Source organism: Megascapheus bottae, chromosome 4 (genome assembly GCF_031878675.1).
Source record: "Megascapheus bottae isolate mThoBot1 chromosome 4, mThoBot2.hap1, whole genome shotgun sequence".
NCBI classification, from domain to species: domain Eukaryota; kingdom Metazoa; phylum Chordata; class Mammalia; order Rodentia; family Geomyidae; genus Megascapheus; species Megascapheus bottae.
Window position 1 is genome coordinate 57,160,769 of NC_143512.1, and position 23,477 is coordinate 57,184,245.

Consider the following 23,477-nt stretch of genomic DNA (forward strand, 5'->3'; position numbering starts at 1 on the left):
ACGGTTCCCCCCCCCCACGGTGCCTTCCTCCCGTCCCCCACGCCCCGAGCCCCACTCGGGAGATGCTCAGAGAACAGCAGAAGCGCTCACCCAGGAGGAGCCAGCAGCAGGCGACAGCGACCTCTGGGCTGGAGCGGCGCGCGGGGGCCATGGCTGCTGGAGCGTCGGGTGTCCCGGGCGCGCTGGGTCGGCGGGGCAGGGCAGGACTGGACCCGACGGAGCCCGCGCGGCGCCGTGCGCTCTAGGCACTGGGACCGCCTCCGCCGACCGCGGTCCTCGTCCGCAGCCTCAGTGGAGGCCGGCTAGGTTTGCGCATCCCAGACGGATTGCCACATCGCGCTCTGGGTCTGAAGCTGGCAGCTTCCCAGGCTCGCCCGGAGACATGGACAAATAAAGCCAACTTCGCGGGTCCGTGTTTAGGCTAAAGTCCGCGGGCTGCGAAGCAAACCTTAAAGGGACATCTGCCTTTCATCCAGAGGACGAGCTCGCTCTCCCTGCCAAATCCCTAAGGTGCTAGGAAGGCCGGCTAGAGCCGGACCTTCCCGGGGTGTCGCCAGCCCCGAGGCTCCGCCTCCACGCCCCTGCGCCCCGGGCTGGGTGGGAAGGGCGCAGTCAAAACGCTGGAGCTCTTTAGCCCTTGAAGGAAGGCTGCTTTCCCCAGGGCAAACTGCCCTGCCTGGGACCCGGGGAGAAAGACCCGCTGTGGAAGTGACCTGTCCATACAGCCCTTCCTTAGCCCGTGGACACTTGAACTTCTCCTTGAAGTCTTCTGGTCCTAACGGGAGGAGGGGGCGTCCTCACTGTCCCACACGCCCCACTAGGGACTCTCCTTTTCAAGTAGGAAGAGTTTACTTTAAAAAAAAAAAAGATTTGTGGTTCTGGATGGTTGTAGAAGATTAAGGGGGAAAGGAGAAACAAGCTTAGAAGGGCTGGAGAAGAAAAGGAGCGAGAAAGAAGAGGAGAGAGGAAGAGGGGAGGGAAGGAGAGGAAGGGAGGAAACAGTTCTCCTAGAAATGGAATGTGTGTGGGCTATTTTGTTTAATTAGGATGTTTGTACACTGGGAAGTGAATCTTAGAAGAGCCCAGGATACTGTGTTATTTTACTTTTTGCTACACATTTTTTGTTGTTGTTGTTGTTTTGTTTTGTTTTCCCTGAGTAAATCTGCTTGTCAGTTCTGTTCAAAGTTCTCCTCTTTGGGGGGACCAGGTGCAGAGGACAGCTCAAAGCACTTGCTTGGGAGTTTGCTTCCCTCAGTGGTGAGCTACTTCCTTCACTTGAGTCTCTTTCATACATTCATACATTGGCTTCTACAATTATTGGCTATTTTTTTTTAAGCCGTGGTGCCTTCGTGGCAGGACTGGAGAATTTCACAAAAGAGGAAGGAATAGATGAGTGAATTTGTGTGCAACTAAGTTCCCTCCCTTCCACTTCAGCAAACAAGTATCTGTCTAACCTAAGTAAAACTAAGCAGGGCAAGAGTGCCACCCAAAGGAGGCCTCTCTGTTCAGAACTGAAGAAAGGGATGGCTGGATACCAGAGGACTGCTCAAGGAAAAGATGGTAAAGAAGCATTAAAGCTTAATAGAGGTCAAAAAAAAAAATAGGGCGAAGAAGCTGAGAGTGGTAGGTGACACCTATAATCCTAGCAATGTTGGAGGTTGAGATGGGAAACCTGATGTGAAACTCTGGCTCAAAAACAAAAAGAAATGAAAATATAATAAGAAGAACTGAAAATTTCAAGGCCATCTAACATCAGTACTCTAACCCATAGCAAGTAATTCTTTTTCTAAATTACTTACTTAGGCTGATTCATTACTTGGTAATTTTATTAAAATTTTATTTCCCCCTGCTTTTAGCTTTCATACTGTGTACTTTTAGCCAAAGCTTCAAAATTACCAGAGCAAACAAGCAAAAACCAAATCCCAAAACTCTAGAAAAACAATCTGGCATTGGATCACAGTTCAGTCTCTTTAAACAATACTTGGGCCCCACTTGATTTCAATTTTCTCATATTTTTCAAACAGAGACTTTTCTATGTATAACTTGTCTCTACATATACAGTTTAGTTATGTCTTCCGCTTCTCACTAAGCTCCAGTGTATTGTGACAGAGAATTGTTTAATAATTCTTGGGCATTTTAAATCACAGTCTGAGCCAGGTGTGGTGGCTCATGCATGTAATCCTAGGTACTCAGGATGCTGAGATCTAAGGGTCAAGGTTCAAAGCCAGCCAGGGCTCAAAAGGACCTGAGACTCATCTCCAATTACGTTCTAGAAAACAGGAAGTGGGGCTTGGCTCACAGGTAGGGTGATAACCTTGAGCTGAATTGCTCAGGGACAGCCCCAAGGCTGAGTTCAAGCTCCATGGACCATTCCCCCCCCCCAATAAAAAACCCAGTATGAAATTTCCCAACAGTATTCACAAAGTCACTTTTCAAAGTGTATAAAACTATGTACCTATATGTGTGTTTATGTCTATAGATTTGTGTATGTGTGCTATTCAAATATACTAGTTTTCATTTCACTGGAAGAAAACAATAAATTATAAAATGTCTCATTGAAATAATGTGAAGTTAACATATACTTAGAATATGACAAAGGCTATAATTACTGAACATTTTTCTTTTCTTTATGAGGGCTAACACATATTTTCCATTTAAATATTTGCATCTCCATTAGGACTTAAGAAACTTAATCATCAAAACCATGTCTGTTATAAATATGATGGCAGCATTCAATATCTTTTATGTCAAATCAGTGCAAATATAGAACTGAAAAATAGCTATTGCTAGAGAATTAATTTTAGGATAGGTGCACATTTTATGAACTGTAATAAACCTAAATACAGATCAATGTCATGCAAGTTAGTTTTCCTTGTTTTACTCTGACTGACATATCCTTGAGTAAACAGAGTTATAGTAAAGACAAGAACTCTTTTAGTACCACTATTTGATAATTACATAAATATTCTTTTCACAAGTCTCAGGACTTGAACTCAGGGCCTGGGCACTGTCCTTGAGCTTTCTCAAGGCTCGTGCTCTACCACCTGAGACACAGCACCACTTCCAGGTTTTTCTGTGTATGTGTTATCAAGGAATGGAACCCAGGGCTTCGTGCATGCTAGACAAGTGTTCTTCTACGCCACAAGTATTCTTGATAGAAAATATTAACGGCTAAATTTTATCTAATGTTCTTTCCTATTTGAGGTGAGATCTGATCTGATCCTATTTCTTTTAGGATTTGGATATGTGAATGAAAATGAGGTATGCTACAATGCTGAAGACAGATGAGAACTTGGCAAGTACACTTTAGGGCACAACGAGTGAGATTATTAGCCAGCAAAAAGGAAAAGCATTTCCTTAAAACTGAAGTATAAGTAAAATAACTAAGGTTTTGTTTTGGGGTTAAATTTATGGACTCAAGTTCTGGAATCACAAGGTGGATTGTATGGTGTGGATAAAACAGCCTAGCTTCTTCAGTCCTCAGATTTCTAAAGTTTAAAATGGGGATGGAAATTGTGCCCTCATCTGAAGATCACTGTGAATACTGAGTGGGTCAGATTATATGCATTTGGCATAAGGCCCAGGTTGCAATTAGTGGTCAATAGCTATGAGTTATTTTTCTAAGTCATAGAAAAATTGGCATTTGATAGACGGAAGACACATCCAGCCCTGTGTGTTAGTAATCCTATAGTTTGAAGTTTATCGTAAGAGGAATTTAAATGTTTATCGAAAAATTTCCAAACCAACTCCTCACATTTAGAATATATACTTTACACTTCGACATTATGCTAAAATGACACCTAAAAATGGGTATTCATGTAGACATCAGAATGTAGTATAATGTTTTTCTTTCTTTAAAGTTCAGAATGAAATTTCAAATAAATGTTAAGGTAGTAGCAGAATGTGGCTTCACCTCACTCTTCAACCATGATGAAGACTTTCTGGTATGTCTACAACTGCTGCTGTTTGTACAAAAACATACAAAAAGCTAAAAATGTGAATTTCAATCTTCAGACCTTCAGGGAAATATACTCTCTGAAAGATATATTTGCTCATAGGGCTAATCAATATGGTCAACTCAAATGGTTCAATGACTCCAATAATTTTGTTTATATGGTCGACACTAGAGCTATGCTCTCCAGTGGCAAAAAATGGGTATGACTGTTGTTATTCTACTGAAAAATCTGCTGTCCATTAATTTTTTTCACTAGTAACTGGAAACAGAAAATAAAAACTTTGTCCTCAGTTCTAACACTGGTATGTTTCATTTTAAGCCCATTAAATCAAGCAGTATAAAGGACTTTTTGTTGTTATACCTTGAGACCTCATGAACTAAATAAAGTCACAAATGTTGAGGAGCTTGAAGTTCACCACTAGCCAACCATTTGTTTTCTGTTATTGTGTAATGTTCTTATGTGTGTGTTTTTTCACTTAAAATACTAAATAGGTGTTCCTCCCGCCCTATTTCCTGAGCAAATCCGTGCCAGAAACCTTGTCCAAAGACATTTGGGCAACTGGTACTAAAAAAGAAAAAAAAAACCCACTTATTTCAGAATCCTAGTGAGGTTTGGATCTTAACATTGCAGGAAACTTCCTTTGGCTTATTGGCAGACATCAGTAATGAGTGACACACCAGGGCTGCAGTGAGGAGGCTGAGCTAGGGTGGTACTCTGGCAGGAATATTCCGTTCGTGGCACTCTCTGACTCAGAATAACAACCACTGATGAGCAGAAATACTTTTGCTGTACTACAGATCCCTTAATTTAAAATATGAGTTTATGAAACTTTATTGCATGATGTATTCAAGTAATTCTACAATTGTTAGAGCTGGATGATTTCATTATTTTCCCTCAACTAATCTCTAAAAAATTAAATAATACTTGGCTGTAACACCCCATAGTTGAAACAAGTAAATAATTCATTAATAAATGAAATCAAGAGGACATGCATTTCTTGCATTGGGACTAGGCCACTAAACACATACATGATGAAATGTCCTTTGTCTTTAACAAAAAAAATAAGGGAAAAAAAGTCTTATATGGGTCAGCAATAGCTCTTTAATTGCTTGTTTCACAGTTGGTATTAGCTTTCAAAGACTGAATCAATTATTCATTTTAATATGGCATCTTTTACATGTTTCCTGAAGTGACTAGATTTGATATTACTTTTGTTGTAGAAAAAAAGAATTATATTGTAATTATGAAGCACTTTGTGAACTAGTTCCAAGGAGTAATAATATAATGCTTTCCTTTAAAATATGATTATGTTCAATAAAATTATATGCATTCCCTAAACAAAGCTAGGAAAGTATACATTTGTCTTCAGCAAGACAGCACAAATAGTCAAGAAGATTAATCTTTGGTGAATCTTTTAAAAATTAAAAAGAGAAGCCTAAAGCCACTTAACATGGTAACTAAAGAAGTTTTGATATTCTAATTGGCCAATATAGAATAAATATTAAAATTACTAAAGTTACGTTCTCAATATTGACTGTTTTGAGTTTTTTGGTGGTGTGCAAAAAGTATATTTCTGGCACTATAAGCATTTGTTCTATGGGGAGAGGAATACTTTTAAAGGTCCTGTGCTACAGAGAAAAGCTTGAGGGTGGCTCCTCAAGAAATTCAGCCATGACTAGTTGAGTCATGCTCAGAAAAGGAAAGCACTGGCAACCCAGAGAACAGGAGTAGAGGCTGGGAGGTATAAACCATTGTAGTTAATGAAGAATGGACTCTGCACCGCTGCAAGATCTGCACATACTTTTTTTCATTATATGTCTAGATAAACCCCCAAAGGAGACAGGAAAACCTTTTACTACTCTACCGTGGAGTTGATGTTACATGTGTCTGAGACATAAATACTAATTGACCAGGTAATTTTTTAAAAAACATTAAGTACAAGCTAGAGAGGAGATTTTTTACAGTGTGAAAGTATTTTGATGAGACAAAAATTTCTCTTTCAGGCCTCATATCTAAAATATATCAACAACTCAAAAAATTGAATCACTCCAAAACTAATCTTCAAAGAAACAACCATCCCATTAAATGATGGGCCAAAGACTTAAAGAGAGTCTTCTCTGAAGAAGAAATAAGAATGGCCTATAGACACATGAAGAAATGCTCAACATCTCTGGTCCTAAAAGAAATGCAAATCAAAACAACTCTAAGATTCCACCTCACTCCAGTTAGAATGGCCAGGATCAGGAAAACGAATAATAACAGATGTTGGAGGGGATGTGGCCAGGAGGGATCACTACTACACTGTTGGTGGGAGTGCAAACTCGTTCAACCACTATGGAAAACAGTATGGCAGTGCCTCAAAAGGCTAAACATAGATCTCCCCTATGACCCAGCAATTCCACTACTTGGCATTTACCCAACCATCCAGAAACAAGGGCATACTAAATCCACTAGCACAACAATGTTCATTGCAGCACTATTCACCATAGCAAAGATATGGAACCAACCTAGATGTCCCTCAGTTGATGAGTGGATCAACAAGTTGTGGTATTTGTACACAATGGAATTCTATGCTGCTGTCAGAAAAAACGACATCGCCCCATTTGTTAGGAAATGGAAAGACTTAGAAAAAATCATATTAAGTGAAGTAAGCCAGACTCAAAGGAACTTAGGCTCAATGGTTTCCCTCATTTGTCATCATCAGTAGAAACCTTGGGCTCTACTAGCAGAGATCTGCAATAGAGCAAAATCTTGATACATAAGGGCATATAGTATGAAGCTAATTGAAAGGACCTCCAGGATACGGAAACAAAAGCCATATAATGAATGATTGTTGTCCTTAATGTCCTATGTTATCTTTCGTCTCCTTTGCTGTCCCTTGGGTATCTCATATTGTTACAGTATCTCACTTTGTTATCTGATATATTGAATTTATTTGTATTCGGTTATTTGAAATTTGATAGGGAAGGGGGGAAAACCAAGACGGGTGGGGGGGTGGGGGGGAGGGTAATGGGTACCAAGACATGTGAAAGGGTATCAATGTATGTGAATTAATGCACCTTCTATCTGGCAAATATCATGTAACTCTTTTATTAATTAGAATAAAAAATTTCTTTTTCAAACTCCCAATAGTAAACTATAACTCAGTGCTCCATTTTTTTTTTGACTGGTGGGGGAAAAGAGGGGACAGATCTTTTCTTTTCTGTAAGTTCTACTGAGAAGAAAAAGAAAAGTAGAGAAGACTAACCAAAAGCATGAATTTTGTTCTCCATAGGAGTCACAGAAAGTCACAAAATTCTTTGTATTGAAACAACAAAAATCTTAAGACGAATATGAGGATGGAAAAAAAGAAATTCCGGAATGGGAGATCTGTTTACCTATCAAAATAAGAGTGGAAATATTTCCCATACATTTCTGTATCCATTCTTACAGCATTGCTATTACTGGATACTACCCAGGTTGCTCACTATTTAAGCACACTATGCTGCTATATGAGTAAAGAAAATATACCATGTGTATCAGAACTCAGCCACTTAAACTATTTCATACCCCAAAGACAGCTGTCATGATCCAGCTATGACCTGAGTCAGTGTACATGTGATTATCCATGAAGTTAACGTTATGTTCAATCACCTAATTTATAATAATTTATCTTGATGTGTCGATGGGTAGTGGTGGAATAGAGAATTAAATAATTACTTTCTCTATTACACTTATGTGTTTAGATTACGGAAGAACCAATACTTCAATGGCTATCTAAGTTGAGGTAGAGCAGACAATGATTTCATTTTGTTTGCCAAAACAAATTGCATTTGATCAGTACAGAAAAATTGATCATTAAAGTGCCTTGAAATGACAGTATTTAAAACACATTATGATTCTTTGCTTTCGGTCCTCCAATGGACAAGATCCTGCCATTGAAAAGGATGAGCCGTAGTAATGGACGGAATTCTAATCAGTTTTCTCACTCTGGGAAGAAAAGGTAAGTGGATTCAGTGACCATGGGTTTATATTTGAGGCGAACAGGAAACAGGCTCCTCAAAAGGAGACCACAAAGGCAGAAGAGAGAAACAATGACAAAGCTTGAATATTTCCACACCTGGGGGATTTCATAGCTGACAGAGTAGGAAATCTTGGTTAGGCCACAGGCTGTCTGATCATTATCTCATACTATTTCCAAAATCCTCTGGGAAAGTCATGTCTCAAAAGCAAAATTTCATTTTCGTTATGGGGTAATTGCTTCTGCTTAAAGGGTTGATTTCATAATGGGGTAATGGGTTCTATGAGGCTACTGTTGCTCAGACTATTTCACCTCAGTTCCTTGTCTTAAAGTTGTTTACCAATTAAACTTGTTTTTCCTGGAATCTAAGTACTGCAGAAGGGAGTGACTCAGAAGGAAAATTAGTTAAAGAGACAAAGTGAAATCAGATTGGACAAAATGGAGTTAATCAGACCAGGGACTAGGTCCTGCCTCAACTACCAGGTATTTATATTAATCTCCTATGAGATATTTTTTTCTTTTTTTCACATATATGTTTATTGTAATTAATACAACGGTTACATTATATTCACCAGATAGAAGGTGCATTACTTAACAAACATTGATACCCTTTCTCATGTCTTGTCCCAATTTCCCTCCTCCCTCCCTCATCCCTCGTCTTGTTCCTAAGAGATCTTACAACTTATTTTTACACTTTCCTTCCATAACAACAAGAGTGCAAGTAGAAAAATATTCTTCCATAAAAATTCAGTTAAACCAAGCAATATTTAGATTTGTTATCTTTACAGTACTTATTTTGGAAATTATTTTATATTCTAGATCACAAGAGAGTATAATTTTCTTCCTTGTCTCAATCAGTTATTTCTTGACAAAGATGATATGTGAATCCATTAGAATGTCTTAAAAGGTCTTGTATAGACTATATGAGACTAGAAATTTTTTTACAATAGTAAAATAAACAAGTGGGGGATGGAGAAATATTTACATAATTGTAGAGAAAGGGCCTCCAAAAATACATTCCTCCATTAAACAATGAGAACAAAATGAAAGAAATGATAAAACCTTTCATAAACTCAAAAGTTATGTTTAAATTAAAAAATATATTTTCTATAAAAACATATAAGTGTGTGCCATTTTATTTCTCTATTCCTATCCCCTCCTCACACCCAGCTCTGTGGAGATCTTGATGGCAACTGGTGTTACAATTAGGGTGGCTATGAAGTCTGGTAGTATCCTGAGATGGTAAAAGAAGGCTGGGTCTTCCCATGCTAAGAAAATCATCACTATTTGACCTGTATTTCAGAAACATCCAGAAAAGATCTAATTTTGAAGATTCATCTTTCTTTGTCTGATTTGTAAGTAGTTCTGAGTAAGCAACCTTACTCCCAAGAAATGTTTATTTTTTTGGTGAGGGAGTCATAACAATGGGGATTGTTTAATACCATAGACATGGTGTTACTGACCTCCAAACAGAAAAAGGGAAGTCAAGGACTGAAATGTCTACAGAGAACATGTAAGAGATTCTACCTATTCCTGGAAATGTTGGAGAGCACAGGCATTTTCAGGGCTAGATGTACAACAAGGAAGGACTTGAAAATACCCTTGTCTCTCACTTCTCGCTGACTTTAAAGTCCTAAGCTATTATGAGGTGAAAGCTACTCTTACACTGAAGATACATAGTTTCTGAAAGAGGGGAGGAGGAGAGATAAATATTTCATATTTCTTTTTTTTCCTCCTCTTTTTCTGTCTACAAGTAGTTGTACAGAGGGATTGCTCTTTAGTAAAGCAGTTTACAAATACAGTGCATCTTGACCAATGTCATCCCTTTCAACATTCTTACCTATTCCTTTCAACCCATCCCTTGATTCACTTTTTAAAATTTTTGTGGGACATATATTAAATTCTTGACTCAATTCTCCATTCTTCTCCTCTTCCCCTTCCTGTACCCTTTCCTGGTGTTTATGTTCACCTTGCATTTTCTCAGGAATTGCACTAGTTCAATTCTCCCTTGAATCTGGCATACTGCTGTGGATAACATATGTATTCTTGCATAACACCCTACATACTTACTTATAAAGTTGTAAGGTAATTCTAGCTTTAATATTTGAGAAAAACTGAAACCTTTGTCTCTCTGGGCCTGATTTATTTAATTTTTCCAGGTCTTTCAATTTCTGTACAAATGATACAATGTCATTCTTTCTATAGATAAGTAAAATTCCATTGTGTGTACATACCACATTTTCTTGATCCATTGGTCCACTGAGGGGAATCTGGGTCGATTCCATATCATGGGTATGGTGAATTGTAGTATGACACTGAACATGGCTGTGCTAGTGGCTTTGTGGTATGTTTCCTGGTTTGTAATCTCTTGGGTAAATGCCCAGGAGTAGGAATGCTGTTTTGTTTACATCCTTGCCAGCATATATTATTGCATTTCAAAAGTGAATGTAAAAAATACAAGACATAATCCATTGAAAGTGCATTTGTTTCTTAATAAACTTTCCTATTACTTTCATATAAAATGCAAGACAACCTATACAAATATAAAAAATATGTACAAACTATGAATTTCATGAGTCTTGTACCAAGAATATAAAATTAGTTCTTCCAACTCAACAATTAAAAACTATACATAAACAAATTGAAAATAATAACATTTATGAATATACATTTTTCTACAGAGATAAAATTGAGTGATAAGCACCAGACATATCAGCATCACTAGTCATCATGCAAATCAGAAAAAATAAACAATGAGATACTATTCTATTCCTATCAGACATGGCTGTAAGATAGTAACACATGTTGATAAGGATATGGAAAAAGTCAATCAATTTAGAAAATTTGCAAGTTCTTCATTTAAACGTTGTGATTGTGCACTGTTTGTATATAGGAGCTAAAAATGAATCACCACACAAAAATTTGTCACAAATATTCAGAGACATATTATTTACAGTGATACACTAGAAACAATGCAAATGTTCATCAGCAGATAGATGGACAAAATGTGGTACACTGTTTAATGTTATCAATATGTTTCAATCTGGCCAACTTTTAAAAATATTAAAATAAGGACACATACGTGAAGCCAGTTCCATCACATGCCTAGAATAGGCAAATCTAAGAAGATAGAAATTAGCATTATCATTTTCAGGAGCTACAGAGATAGAAGAAGTAAAATGATTGGTAATATTTTATTTCTATGGTGATCAAAAGTGCTTTATAATTATAAGGATGGTTATATAGTTTCAATTATATTCTGGAAAAAACAGAATTGAGTGCTATTTCTTAGCGGGGGAAATTTACATTATACCTAATTAAATTACTGTAAAGAAAACTCCACAAAACTCTGTTAATTATTTCTCAGTGGTGAGTGTGGGGTTTCAGAAACCTAGTTTGTGTACATGAAAGAATCAATGAGAACTGGATTATTATTTTGAACTTTTAGCAAAACTCAATTAGCCCATATGCCTACATTGCATATTAGGAATGTTGTAGTGATTTGCAATGATCATCTGCCATGATTTCCAATAATGTGCATAGATTTTCTTGCTGAGTAGCTTGATAATAAACCATGCAACAGTTTAGCAGTTGCTATGCAGGAAATTTTCAATCTTCAACTTGATGTGTATAAAAAATTATAGAGAATATGATGTTCTCTACTGATGCTGATTATAAAGTAGAAAAACAAACTACTAGAGTTCTTTGAAATGCAGCACTGTTGCTTGTTTTTTTTCTGTATTTTCTCTTTATTTTCCATGCTTCTTGATTTAATTAAATGGTTTTACATAGAGCTCTACATTTTAGCTAAAGCATAGCAACATATTATTTTGCTAATAGTATTTACAGAAGTAAATTATATTTGTATACCAAAAAGAAAAACTATTTAAACCGAAATAATTCAAGAAAATGATATAACTTTGCTTGTTTAAAATGATAGTCATTTATTTCTTATTTCATTAAGGAACTGGCTCAACAATATATTAATTAGGATAAAGTCTTAAATAATACAATATTCCAGAATATCTCTGCTGATCACACAATTTTAAGATAGTGGAAAAAAAGTGTACAATGGATATTCAGAAGAAAAAATATAAGTAGCAAAATAAATTTGGGAAAAGTGGAACATACAGAGAAATATGATGTTCAATTTTCCTCACCTCTGTCATCAAAACTGTCATTTTAACTATCCCAAAGAAGTGTATGGGTCAGGTGTATGGGGCTTGGAATATGGCTTAGTGATAGAGTTCTTGCCCCACATGTGTGAAACCCGAGTTCAATTCTTCATGACCACATAAACAGAAAAAGCTGGAACTGGTGCTGTGGCTCAAGTGATAGAGTGCTAGCTTTAAGCAAAAAGAAGCTCAGGGACAGGACCCAGCCCCTTAGTTCAAATCCCAGGACTGGAAAATAATCAGATGTTTAAAAATTAAAAATAAGAAAAAAGTGCAAATAAAATACCAATAAATAACCGACTTCTAATGGGCTATAATAAATTCCAGTTTTCAAAGTATAAACTAAATTCCAAGCCCTTACCAGTGAGCAATTAAATGGAATTCAAAGTTGGAGCTAAGCAGATTCTCAAAACTGAAGGTAGTGTTAAGGTTTTCTTGAAATTGTTTCTAAAAAAGAGAGAGAAACTGACTATTCCTAAGTCAAAAACTAAAAATAATCATTAACAAACACATACACTCACTTAGTACATAATTTATGATATGAAAATATCTATGTATATTAGAAAAAAGACATCTACTTATATGGCTATTTCTAATATTTATTTTGCCAGTTTCTTCCATTACTGATATTATGTTAAGCTTCATAGACTTTTAAGGGGTGTTATTGTTTTAACCACTATTAGAAAATTTTTAAATTTCAAAATTTAAGAAGGTTATAACATTTTGCAAAAATTTCACAGGTGAGAGTCATAAATATTACTTTTATGGCATTTAATAGTTAATTTAAAATTATTCTGCATACTAAATTTTAGTTTCATGGCTTCCTAATTAGGTAATTAGGTGGATGAATATCTCTAATAGAATTTTAAAAGATGACAAGCCAGAGCTACATATTAAATGAAATTCCTGAGACTGAAACTTAACTTAGGAGCTTTTATATATTTTGTTTTTCTTAATTGTATACTCACAATCTGGGATAATTTTTAAGAGAATTTTTTTCGGTAAAAATGCATTATGTTAAGCTGGTATTTTGTTTCTTGTCTGTTTATAGTAAACACCCACCAAATGTTAGAATAAATCTCTAGGACACATCTGTTTCCTGTTCATTGTGAACATCAGGTCATAAGCACTTGGAATGAAAAGTAGCATTCGAATACCTCAAGAAATGACAATAGCAGTATCAGTGACGTTTTGCAGAAAGTGCTGTTAATATGGGAACTGATTTGCTATCTGAAAAGCTTTAAAAAAGAAAGCAAACCTTGGGGCATATTCATGTAGGAAATAGCCATTGAAATGATATGGTTTCAAAGATCAATAAACAAAATATATCAAGGAAGAACATTGATTTGTTTTTCTTTTAAAAAATGCTCACATTTCTTATTACTTGTGCAGGCTATTTTTATGTTATGATGCTATCAAAGTCGATGCCTGAATGCTTACACCTTTAATTCTTTCAAGTAAATGAGCAGCTTTCAAGGAATACCATGCTATAGGCATGTGGCTGCTGATTTTGGAATAGTTTACTGAAATTTGCCTTTTGATCTGAATTAGCCAAAATAAGTAACTTAATTTCTATAGTAAAACCTAAATTAGAAACTTGAGAATTATATTTCAATGACTAACAAAGAGGAGCTACACGTTATTTGAAATGAAACATAGGTAATAGTTAAACATGAGTAAGATAGCCAGGTTTAAAACAGAGCACAGTTCTCTTTTCAGGAAGAGGAAACCTTTCTGGTGACATCCATAAATGTGCGTATGCACATGCATGCACGTCTCCACTTACTTCCCACTGGGCTAGTCCTCTCCTCTCCCCTCCCCAGGTACCAGCCTGGAGTTTGCAAAGAAAATGACACAGAGCTGGGGAATCAGATAGGCACACTGAGCCTTGAGATGTTCCCACACTAAGCTTCAATGTTCAAACAAGGGAGATAGCATTAGCAGAAAGACTTGAAAGTGGGTGCCCCATAGAAGCTAGCCATGTAGAAGCAGACCACTTGAGTCGATTGGGGTGAGGGTAAAGCCAAGAATGAGAGAGAACTTAAAGTGGATAAGGAAAAAAAATTTCAGCTTCTCCCCTTTCCTGTTTTCTATCATCCTGGAACATTCTAGAAGGAAAGGGCACCTGTGTGACACCATTCATGGGGATCAGTCATAGGTAGAAAAGGGAAGAGACTGAATCTGCAGATCAGGGGCAGAAGATGGAGGGTACCTCTCATCTCCAGGATCACTTCCTTAGTTTGGCTGCCAACTTTCCAGGTGACGTGGCCTCTCCCAGAGTTGCCGTTGAACTGTATTAGTGAGCATCCTTTCCTAGAGACGGAGAACAACCATTAATGTACCTTATGGCATCAGGCTAAAGCAGGTGAGACATTCTTCTCTCAGGACCCAGGAACTGACCATAATGAGTCAAAGTCAAAGCAATAATTAACATAGAAAAAGAATCCTGAGAGATCTCTGCAGAACTACATATGAGTTCCATTTGTGAAACAGTTCTGTTCCGTAGAATGACCTCTAACTGAAACACTGACCACTGACCTTTCCATGAATTTTAGTTAGCATAGGACCTTAAGGTTGATAAAACCAGAGGACTCTGGGACTTTGACTGCCCTAAAAGCACTGACATATATGTGACAGTTAGAGAGAAATTCACCAGGTAATAGGGGTACCTGTCCAAAACTCTGAAACATTAAGTTTCTACCTAGATACATAAGGCCATATAGTATGATGCTAAATGAAAGGACCTCCAGGATATAGAAACAAAAGCCATATAATGACTGATTGTTGTCCTTAATGTACTATGTAAACTCTCATCTCTTTTGCTGTCCCTTGGTTATCTCATATTGTTACAGTATTTCACCTTGTTATCTGAAATATTGTACAAATGAGTATTTGGTTATTTGAAATCAGATAGGGAAGGGGGGAAAACAAGATGAGGGGGGGCGGGGGGAGGGAAATGGGACCAAGACATGAGAAAGGGTATCAATGTATGTGAAGTAATGCACCTTCTATCTGGTGAATATAATGTAACCCTTCTATTAAGTACAATAAAAATGTATGAAAAAAGAAACAAAAGCCAAAAAAATTGTTCATAAAATGAGAACTTTGCAAACACTGAATTCAATATTTGATCTTGATTAATACTGGAGGTTCAGACCATATTCATGTAAAATAAGCTTTCCTGTGTTCCTCTCACTAAGGAAACACTGGAATAGTTCCTATGAACACATTATGTAGACAGTGACTAACATGACGGTAAATTGATATGATTAAACATTAATGAATCTTCTTTTCCCATATTTTAAATTGTGTTTAAATTTACCTTTGTAGGAGATTTAAAAAAAGGCTGACAGCCTTAATCCAACTTTGCTCCACTTAGAAAAAGTAGACAACTTTCAACATATAGAGGAATATTCAAGACTCGAGCTGAGATCGTGATTATGACAGTATATCCCTCTGTATTTTTTTCATTTTCTGTCAAAAATGTACTGATACAATTGACGAAGAAAAAATATGTCAGCATGCAAGTGCTTAATGACAATTGAAAATTACAAATGGAGGCGGTACAGCTATTAGATTGCTGGGCTATGAGAAGAACAGCTCTTGAGATCCTGCTATTTTATAGACTTCTGTCGCCAAAATGATCTTATTAGACAAAAGTTACCCGGAAAAGGATTGTGAAAGCTTAACTGAAATCCTCTTGTCCTTAAATATGAGCATCATGGTTCATTAATCAAAACATATTAAGAAAGCCTCTTTCACTTGCTGAAACGGAGATAGGGTATGGACATAGAAACAGAGAAATGGGACATGTTCAAGAAAATCTGCCAATTAATTAATTAATTAATTAATTAATTTTTACCAGTCCTGGGGCTTAAACTCTGAGCCTAGATGTGTTCCCTAAGCTTCTTTTGCTGAAGGCTAGCACTCTACCACTTGAGCCAGTGCCACCTCTGGCTTTTAGTTTGTTAGAGATAAAATGGTGGGACAAAGCATGAAGCAATGCAACTCATTAGACCCTATTTTACAGCTTGGGGGAGCATGGGCAATTTTAGGAGTGGTGGGGAAAGGCTGGAGAAAATGAAGGAGCGTGTAACACTATTCTAAAAGCACTGTATTATTTACCGTACTTACATGACTGTAACTTCTCTGCCTATCACCTTTACAATTTGTTTTTAAAGAAGAATCATGGTGTTTCCTATCCGGGCTGGCTTTGAACCACAGTACTCAGCTCATAGCCTCATGAGTAGCTAGGATTACAGCTGTGAGTCACTGGTGCCCTGCCAAGTCTGTCTATTTAATGTGACAAATCAGTGGAGGAAAATAAGAAAGCATGATCTGTTAAGACAGCATAGAGGAAAGGGTGTTGTTCAAGGTAGCTGAATCTGAGGGATTATGAAATGTTCCCATACAGGAACAGGCCTCTGGGACTTTCATTTTAATTGTGAAAGATCTGAGGTCAAGGGCAACACAAATCAATGTTTTCACTTTATTTGAATGTGGCTGATAAGGAACTGGGAAGCAAGGAGAGGTCACAGTGACAGAGCTCATAAGAGGGTCAGGGGCCAAAGCATTCTTATGACAGAGAGGCTGGATGTCAAAGTCTTTAGCTTCAATGCCCTTTGCAAAGGCAACTGTAACCTAAAATGACCAAGTTATCTATCTATCTATCTATCTATCTATCTATCTATCTATCATCGATCTATCATCTTTCCATCCCTAAATCTATTTAGCATTAGCATTTTTACTTGTGTTATTCAGATACTTGCAAAAAGTATTCAGAACTTTGGCAGCAGGGAATATAATAAATGTGTACTTTAATATCTTGGTTCAGTAGAGTAATAGGTACAGAACACTTTCTATATGCAGAGCCATCCTACATAGAACTGTTAGAAACTACTATTTAACATCAAAAATTTCCTTTATCATAAGGTTCTTTCATAATGTCATGTGTTAGATGTTTTGTTATACACAAAAAGGAAGAATTATTAAGGTGTTTTAGGAAGATAACATTCATGGGGGTAAAAAAGCTATGACCTGTTCAAATGCTTTGGATGGCCACTCTGGGACATGACGCCTTAGCCTTGTAAACAAGGATTTCTGGAAGTTCAATATACAAGGCCCTCCACCCATTTTCCTGTCACACAGGATGAACAGCTTTTGTTGAAATGCACTGTGACACAAAATAGCTGGCGACTTCTGAATGTGTTACTTGTTATTGGAATCATTCCATAGATTTATACTTACAGGAAATTAAATGACCTTCAATTGATAGAATGTACTAGAATTGGAGGTGTGGCTCAAGTGGTAGAGCGCCAGCCTTGAATGAAATAGCTGAGACAGTGCCCTGGGCCCTGAGTTCAAGCTTCCTTTTCAACACACACACACACACACACACACACACACACACACACACACACACACACTGTACTCATGCTATGTAAAAAATAAAAAAGACAATTGAAGCCTGTGGTAAAAATCTTTGACACTCATTCTGAGTTCAAGTCCCACCATGAACAAAAAATATAAAAACATTTTGAAGCATAGAAATTGATGCTTTATATATGCCAAGGAAAGCTTTTGCTCTGAAGAGGAGCTCATATCCATAGTTTATGTGTATATTTAGTAGTTTTCTGTGACTCAGAATTAAGACTTGTGATATTGTCTCATTGAATCTATTCCTTCTATGATAGCATCTGCTGCACTGAGTTATAATGCAATGGCAGAACTTGGTTTTGTGGCAGTACTAGGGTTGAACTCAGGGCCCCACACTTTGGTAGGCTTTTGTAATACTGCTGACCCATGCTGTCAACTTTGTTTTCCATTAGTTATTTTTAGGATAGTTCTCATTTCCTGTCTGGGCACATTCCTGAGCCATGACCTGTCTAGCTTTAAGCTGCCCATCATGGCAACATAGGTATATGTCTTTGTGTTTAGCTTCTCTCAGCATAGAGACAGAATCTTGTCCATTCCTTCTGTTGGCCTGGCAGACTCATAGGTTGACTAGACCTGCAGACAGGTGGTGTAAATGAAGGGTCATTTTCAGAGGAAGTTCTTAAGTTACAAGAAATATAAAACACACTGGGTATTTTGACAGAAGTCTTTAGCAGAGGGCTCAAGATCTTTCTAGATTAGCACCAAAAATTCCTATAGGAACCTGGTGATCCAGGAATTTTGGAGATAGCTACATCAGTTTTAAAATGAATGCAGTTTAAGTTCTCTAGTGGAACACCTAACAACAAAATTAATCTGAAATTTATTTTCAGTAATGTTTGCTTAGATTTAAAATTGGGATGAGGTTTTTAAAATATTCTTTAGGAGTATTTAACTCCCTTTTCCTGCATGGGGAACAGGAAATGTTTCTTACTCTCTAATCTTATTTTGGAGCTCTTTTAGTTAAAACTAACCATTTTCCTGAAGGCCTGCCTGTCTGTCTGCCTGCCTGCCTGCCTGCCTGCCTGCCTGCCTGCCTTCCTTCCTTCCTTCCTTCCTTCCTTCCTTCCTTCCTTCCTTCCTTCCTTCCTTCCTTCCTTCCTTCCTTCCTTCCTTCCCTCCTTCCTTCCTTCTTTCCTTCCTTCCTTCTTTCCTTCCTTCTTTCCTTCCTCCCTCCCTCCCTCCCTCCCCCTCTCGTTTTTCTTTCTTTCCTTCTTTCTTTCTTCCTCCCTCCCTTCCTTTTTTCCTTCTTTCTTCTTTCCTCTTTCTTTCTCTATCTTTTTGCTAAAATCTTTACATTGCCACTTAAAAATTTCTTTAGCCTTTCTTTAAATGCAAATAATTCACTGCTTGATAAGAATACGTCACTTGGTAGCACCAAGTCAGTAACAAAAAAAATCCTTTATGTTTAAGAAACTGACAGAACAACATGTGGATTGCTTTGACGTTTGCCAATTTATTGGTTCCGTTTTGATAATATCACATAAATAAAAACAAAAAATAAAAGATAAAATCTTATTACATTAGAAGTTCAAAATGAAGTAATTCTATTTGTCTTAGAAAAGAAGATAGATCCTAACTCCTGACTCACCGCTTCCCAGCACCACTACTCTGGGACAAGTGGTCCTAACAGCACCATGAAAGCCAGCATGTCTACAAAGGAGTAGCTTCCAGCTGCACTGTGGAATATGTAGTAATGGATGTGTGACCTGTGTCACAACCTGGAAACGGGGGAAAGGACGTTTCACAGTCATTAGGCATGAGACATGCATTGTCTACTATAGGGTAAGAGTCTTACTGTCAGCTACAGTGAGTTTGTTATGACTCTCAGGCAAAAATCAGTCAGCCCATGACACTCTAACCATGGATTCCTGCCTGAATAAAAATACATCTTGACTGTTTCCACACAGATATATGCCGTATGCACATAAAAACCTATGTGCTGTTCCTTCATTTCCCTCCAGAATAGAAGAAAATAGTGACTTTTCTCATTTTTCATTACATTTATCATCTTCACTCAGGAATTTTCTTTCAATCTTGATGCTGATATGGGAACAGAAAAATGTTATGGTAATAAAAAAACAGATCAAACTAGATATGAATTATAAGCTAATACCTGCTGGCTGAAGGAATAAAGAGACCTGGACTGAACAGGAATCTTGGGTCTTTATCATGGAAACTCTAAGTACTGACCTTAGTACTTAAGAGTTATGTAAAGTCTTCCAGTGTTTCTGAAAGAAATCAGAAGTTCATAAAGACTTAAATCCTTCTAAAAACAACATTTCTGAGAAAATTCTTCTAGAAAAATCTATTAAGGGGATTTAAACAGTTTCTAGCTCTCTAATTTGTGGCTGTGTGAAGAAGATGACACAAAATAAACACATACACACAAACACACACACACATATATAAATATAAATATATATATGCTGCCACAAAATACACACACACACACACACACACACACACACACACACACACACATAATAACAGTGGTACTGAGGTTTTAACTTGGGGCCTTGCATTTGCTAGATAAATGTTTACCACTTGCTATGTGCCTCTAGCCATTTTAACTTTTTTTTTTCCAGATAGGATTTTACTGTTTTTTCCCCAGGTTGGCCCTGGACTATGATACTTCTCCTATATATGTGTTCCATGTAGCTGAAATTATAAGAATGAGCCACCAAGCATCACTTATTAAGATGAGTCAATAAAAAAAAATTGCACAGGCTTGCCTCAAACAACAATTATTCTCTTCTCTATCTTCTGAGGAGCAAAGGTTAAAATCTGTACCACTACCACACCCAGCCCTTACTAGCTTTACAAATTTTTGTCATAATTTTTTGGTTGTATAGTCATATAGTATGATGACCCCTTCTATGTATCAGCATGATTAGGCAACAGCAGATACTTGGCTAAGTATCCTTCTGCCTGTTTCTGTCAAGGGAATCTTGGATTAGCATAAGTAGACTGGCAGGATGAGTAGAGACGCCCTCATCCAATATATGTGGATCTCATCCACCAGTTAAAGGCCTGAAGAAAACAAAAACAGCAAGTGGGTAAATAAAGTGGGTGAGACAAGTTAAAAAAATTGTAAACTTGCTCATTTTTGTCAATAACAATGTGGTTTTGGAGAAGTCATCTTCTGGGTATAAGTTACTACAGCCAAAAAGTTAACAGGGGTTAGAATTTAGAGAAACAGTAATTAGACTTTTATTTTTCAAATATCACATCTTTTTAGTGGAATGCAATATGACAATATGGATATTACCTTGAATTTATCACAAAAGTAAAAAAAAACCTGTACCAGTAGAAAATACAATAAAATGTAAGAAAAAAGACATAATCTTTACTATACGCACATGTATATGTTAAGTCCAAATGTTACAAAATATTTCCGAGTTTTCTTATTGCATATCTTTTGCTTTTTCTTTATGGAGTTTTGATGTTCCTTAGTGTTTGATAAGTGATTGCAATGTCAATGTCTTAGTAGAAACTCATGGAAGACAAATTTAACTGAAAATACTTTATATTTTCTGAAAAGTACAAAAATATTACACCTTTCAACTCTATCAAGGGAATTGCTGTCTAGCTAATGTGTGAAATATAGTCTGAGAACCACTATGATATATATTACTAAAGTGCCTCCCAGATATAACAGTCCTGGCATCTATACTTGTTAACTGTGGCCAAGCCAGATCTCTGTGCTTTTATTTGGAAAGAAGTTCTACTAGAAACAGAAACTGCTCTACGCTCTTAATTAAAATGGAAGGATCAAACATTTAAAGACAAGCCAAATAGTTCAAATGCATGTAAACTTTAGGAATTTATCAAACTTTTCACTTTAACCAAATCTCTATGCAGAAACTTTAATATTTAGTTAGTTACCTTATTTTAGTGTTTATTACATACTGAGAACTTATCTATCTTCTGGATGAATTGCTGAAAAGAAAGACAAGAGAATTATCATTTTAAGAAGTTTATATATAAGGTGACTGAAATAGAAAACCAGTAAAATACACACACACACACACACACACACACACACACACACACACACACACACACACACACACCATATGTTGATAAACTACATAGAGAAAATAAAGCAGAAATATAGTAAAAAATTGTATGTGGTAAATTTAAGATAACTGCATTGTGAAGAGGAGCAAGGTGGGATGAGGAACTGTCTTTTGTCGTTGTCGGCTTGGACTGTGGTAATAAATGGCCGTGTTTTGCATGGCTTAATATATACATATGGTTCCTAGCCCTGGAACTTAGGAGTTCTAAGATCAAGGAGCAAAGAGTTTCATTTACTGATGAATGTCCTTTTTCTAGCTTGCTAATAGTTATATCATTATAAAATGGAGGGGAGAGAGAGAGAGAGGAGAGAGAGAGAGAGAGAGAGAGAGAGAGAGAGAGAGAGAGAGAGAGAGTCTAATTTCTTCACCCTTTTTTATATGGATACTAATTAGGTTCTAATATCCCCATCCTCATGACTCTACATGAACCCCTCCTCCCAAAGTGAAAAAGTTCAGCAGCCAATGGTCCTACTGAGAGTTAGACTTTTAGCATATGAATTTGCAGGTGTGACATAAATATATCCAGGACAAATCTTATTGGGAGAAACTCAGCAAGAGAGTTACAGCAGAAAGGCCCTGAAGTCGGAGCATCCTCTAGATGCCCAAGGGATGTGCCTATTGGGAGTAGAATGACTGTTGCAGAGAAGTTGTAGACAGCGAAGTTAAGAGGCCAGCAAGCCACTTGGTCAATTTGTCTTTCATTTAGAGAACAAAGCTAGCGGAGGATTTTGAACAAAGCCACGAACTATAGCATTTGACTTGTTTTTAAAGGATTATATTGTATCCTTAAGAAATAAGTAGAATGTAGCAAGGGCTGAAGCAAAAAGAATAAGGAGGCAATTGGAGGAATGGTATTAGAACATGACAGTGGTATGGACCATTGTGAAGGTGATAAAAGGTAGACAGATACTGCAGATGCTTTAAAGATGTTTCCAAAACCATTTGTTGGAGAGATCAAATGTGACATGTAAGAAAATGAGAATTGTCAAGTATGATTTACAAATCACCAAAGGCTAACATTCTCCATCACATGCTAATATACCCTGCAATTACAGTAGTTCGTGAAGCTTATAATTGTGGTATACTGCTGGGAGTTCATTTCTCAGATATGATTACTGCTTAGTCCACTGAGATGGCTCAATAGGTCTCTGACCCCTTGGGTGCACTAGCATATCAAGTCCTTTCCCACCCTATACCTATTGCACAAGTTCTCCTATCTAGTTGATGGGATGCAATCTTATTCACTTACTTAGGGTAAGTGGATATCAATACCCAGAGCATGAATAGTGGTGAGACCTGATATTGTTAAAAAAGTAACATAAACTCTGTGCCCTTAACCAATGTTAGATGTCATTACCACCATTATCATTATAGAGATGCATATAATGATTATTTATTATCTATTCAAGGATTATTCATTTTCTATAAAGTTGCATTGTCTATCCCAGTGGTTATTATCCATGTGCAAGCAGATGTCTCAATTCAAGAATTCAATCAAAATTTAAAAATAATCTTTAAATGAAAAAAAATTAAGTGAAGGGCCGGGAGTTTGGCCTAGTGGTAGAGTGCTTGCTTCACACGCACAAAGACATGGGTTCAATTCCTCGGTACCACATACATAGAAAAAAGCCAGAAGTGGTGCTGAGGCTCAAGTGGCAGAGCTCTAGCCTTGAGAAAGTCCAAGGACAGTGCTCAGGCCCTGAGCTCAAGCCCAGGACTGGCCAAAAAAAAAAGTAAATTAATTAAAATAAAATAAAATTAAGTGAAATAGAAAATTTAATTCTTCAGTTTCAGCCGTATTTCAGTTAGTCAAGAGCCAGATGTGATTAGT

The 23,477-nt window shown here is 37.0% G+C and overlaps 1 protein-coding gene across 1 annotated transcript in view; it reads right to left on the reverse strand.

Annotated features, from left to right (window-relative positions):
- Positions 1-510, reverse strand: part of Itga1 (integrin subunit alpha 1) — a 132,491-nt gene extending 131,981 nt beyond the window's left edge. The window contains exon 1 of the mRNA XM_090331957.1: positions 91-510. Within this exon, the coding sequence (XP_090188083.1) occupies positions 91-151 (61 nt within the window). The 5' untranslated portion in view covers positions 152-510. The remainder of the gene's footprint in view (positions 1-90) is intronic.
- Between the last annotated feature and the right edge of the window lie 22,967 nt (positions 511-23,477).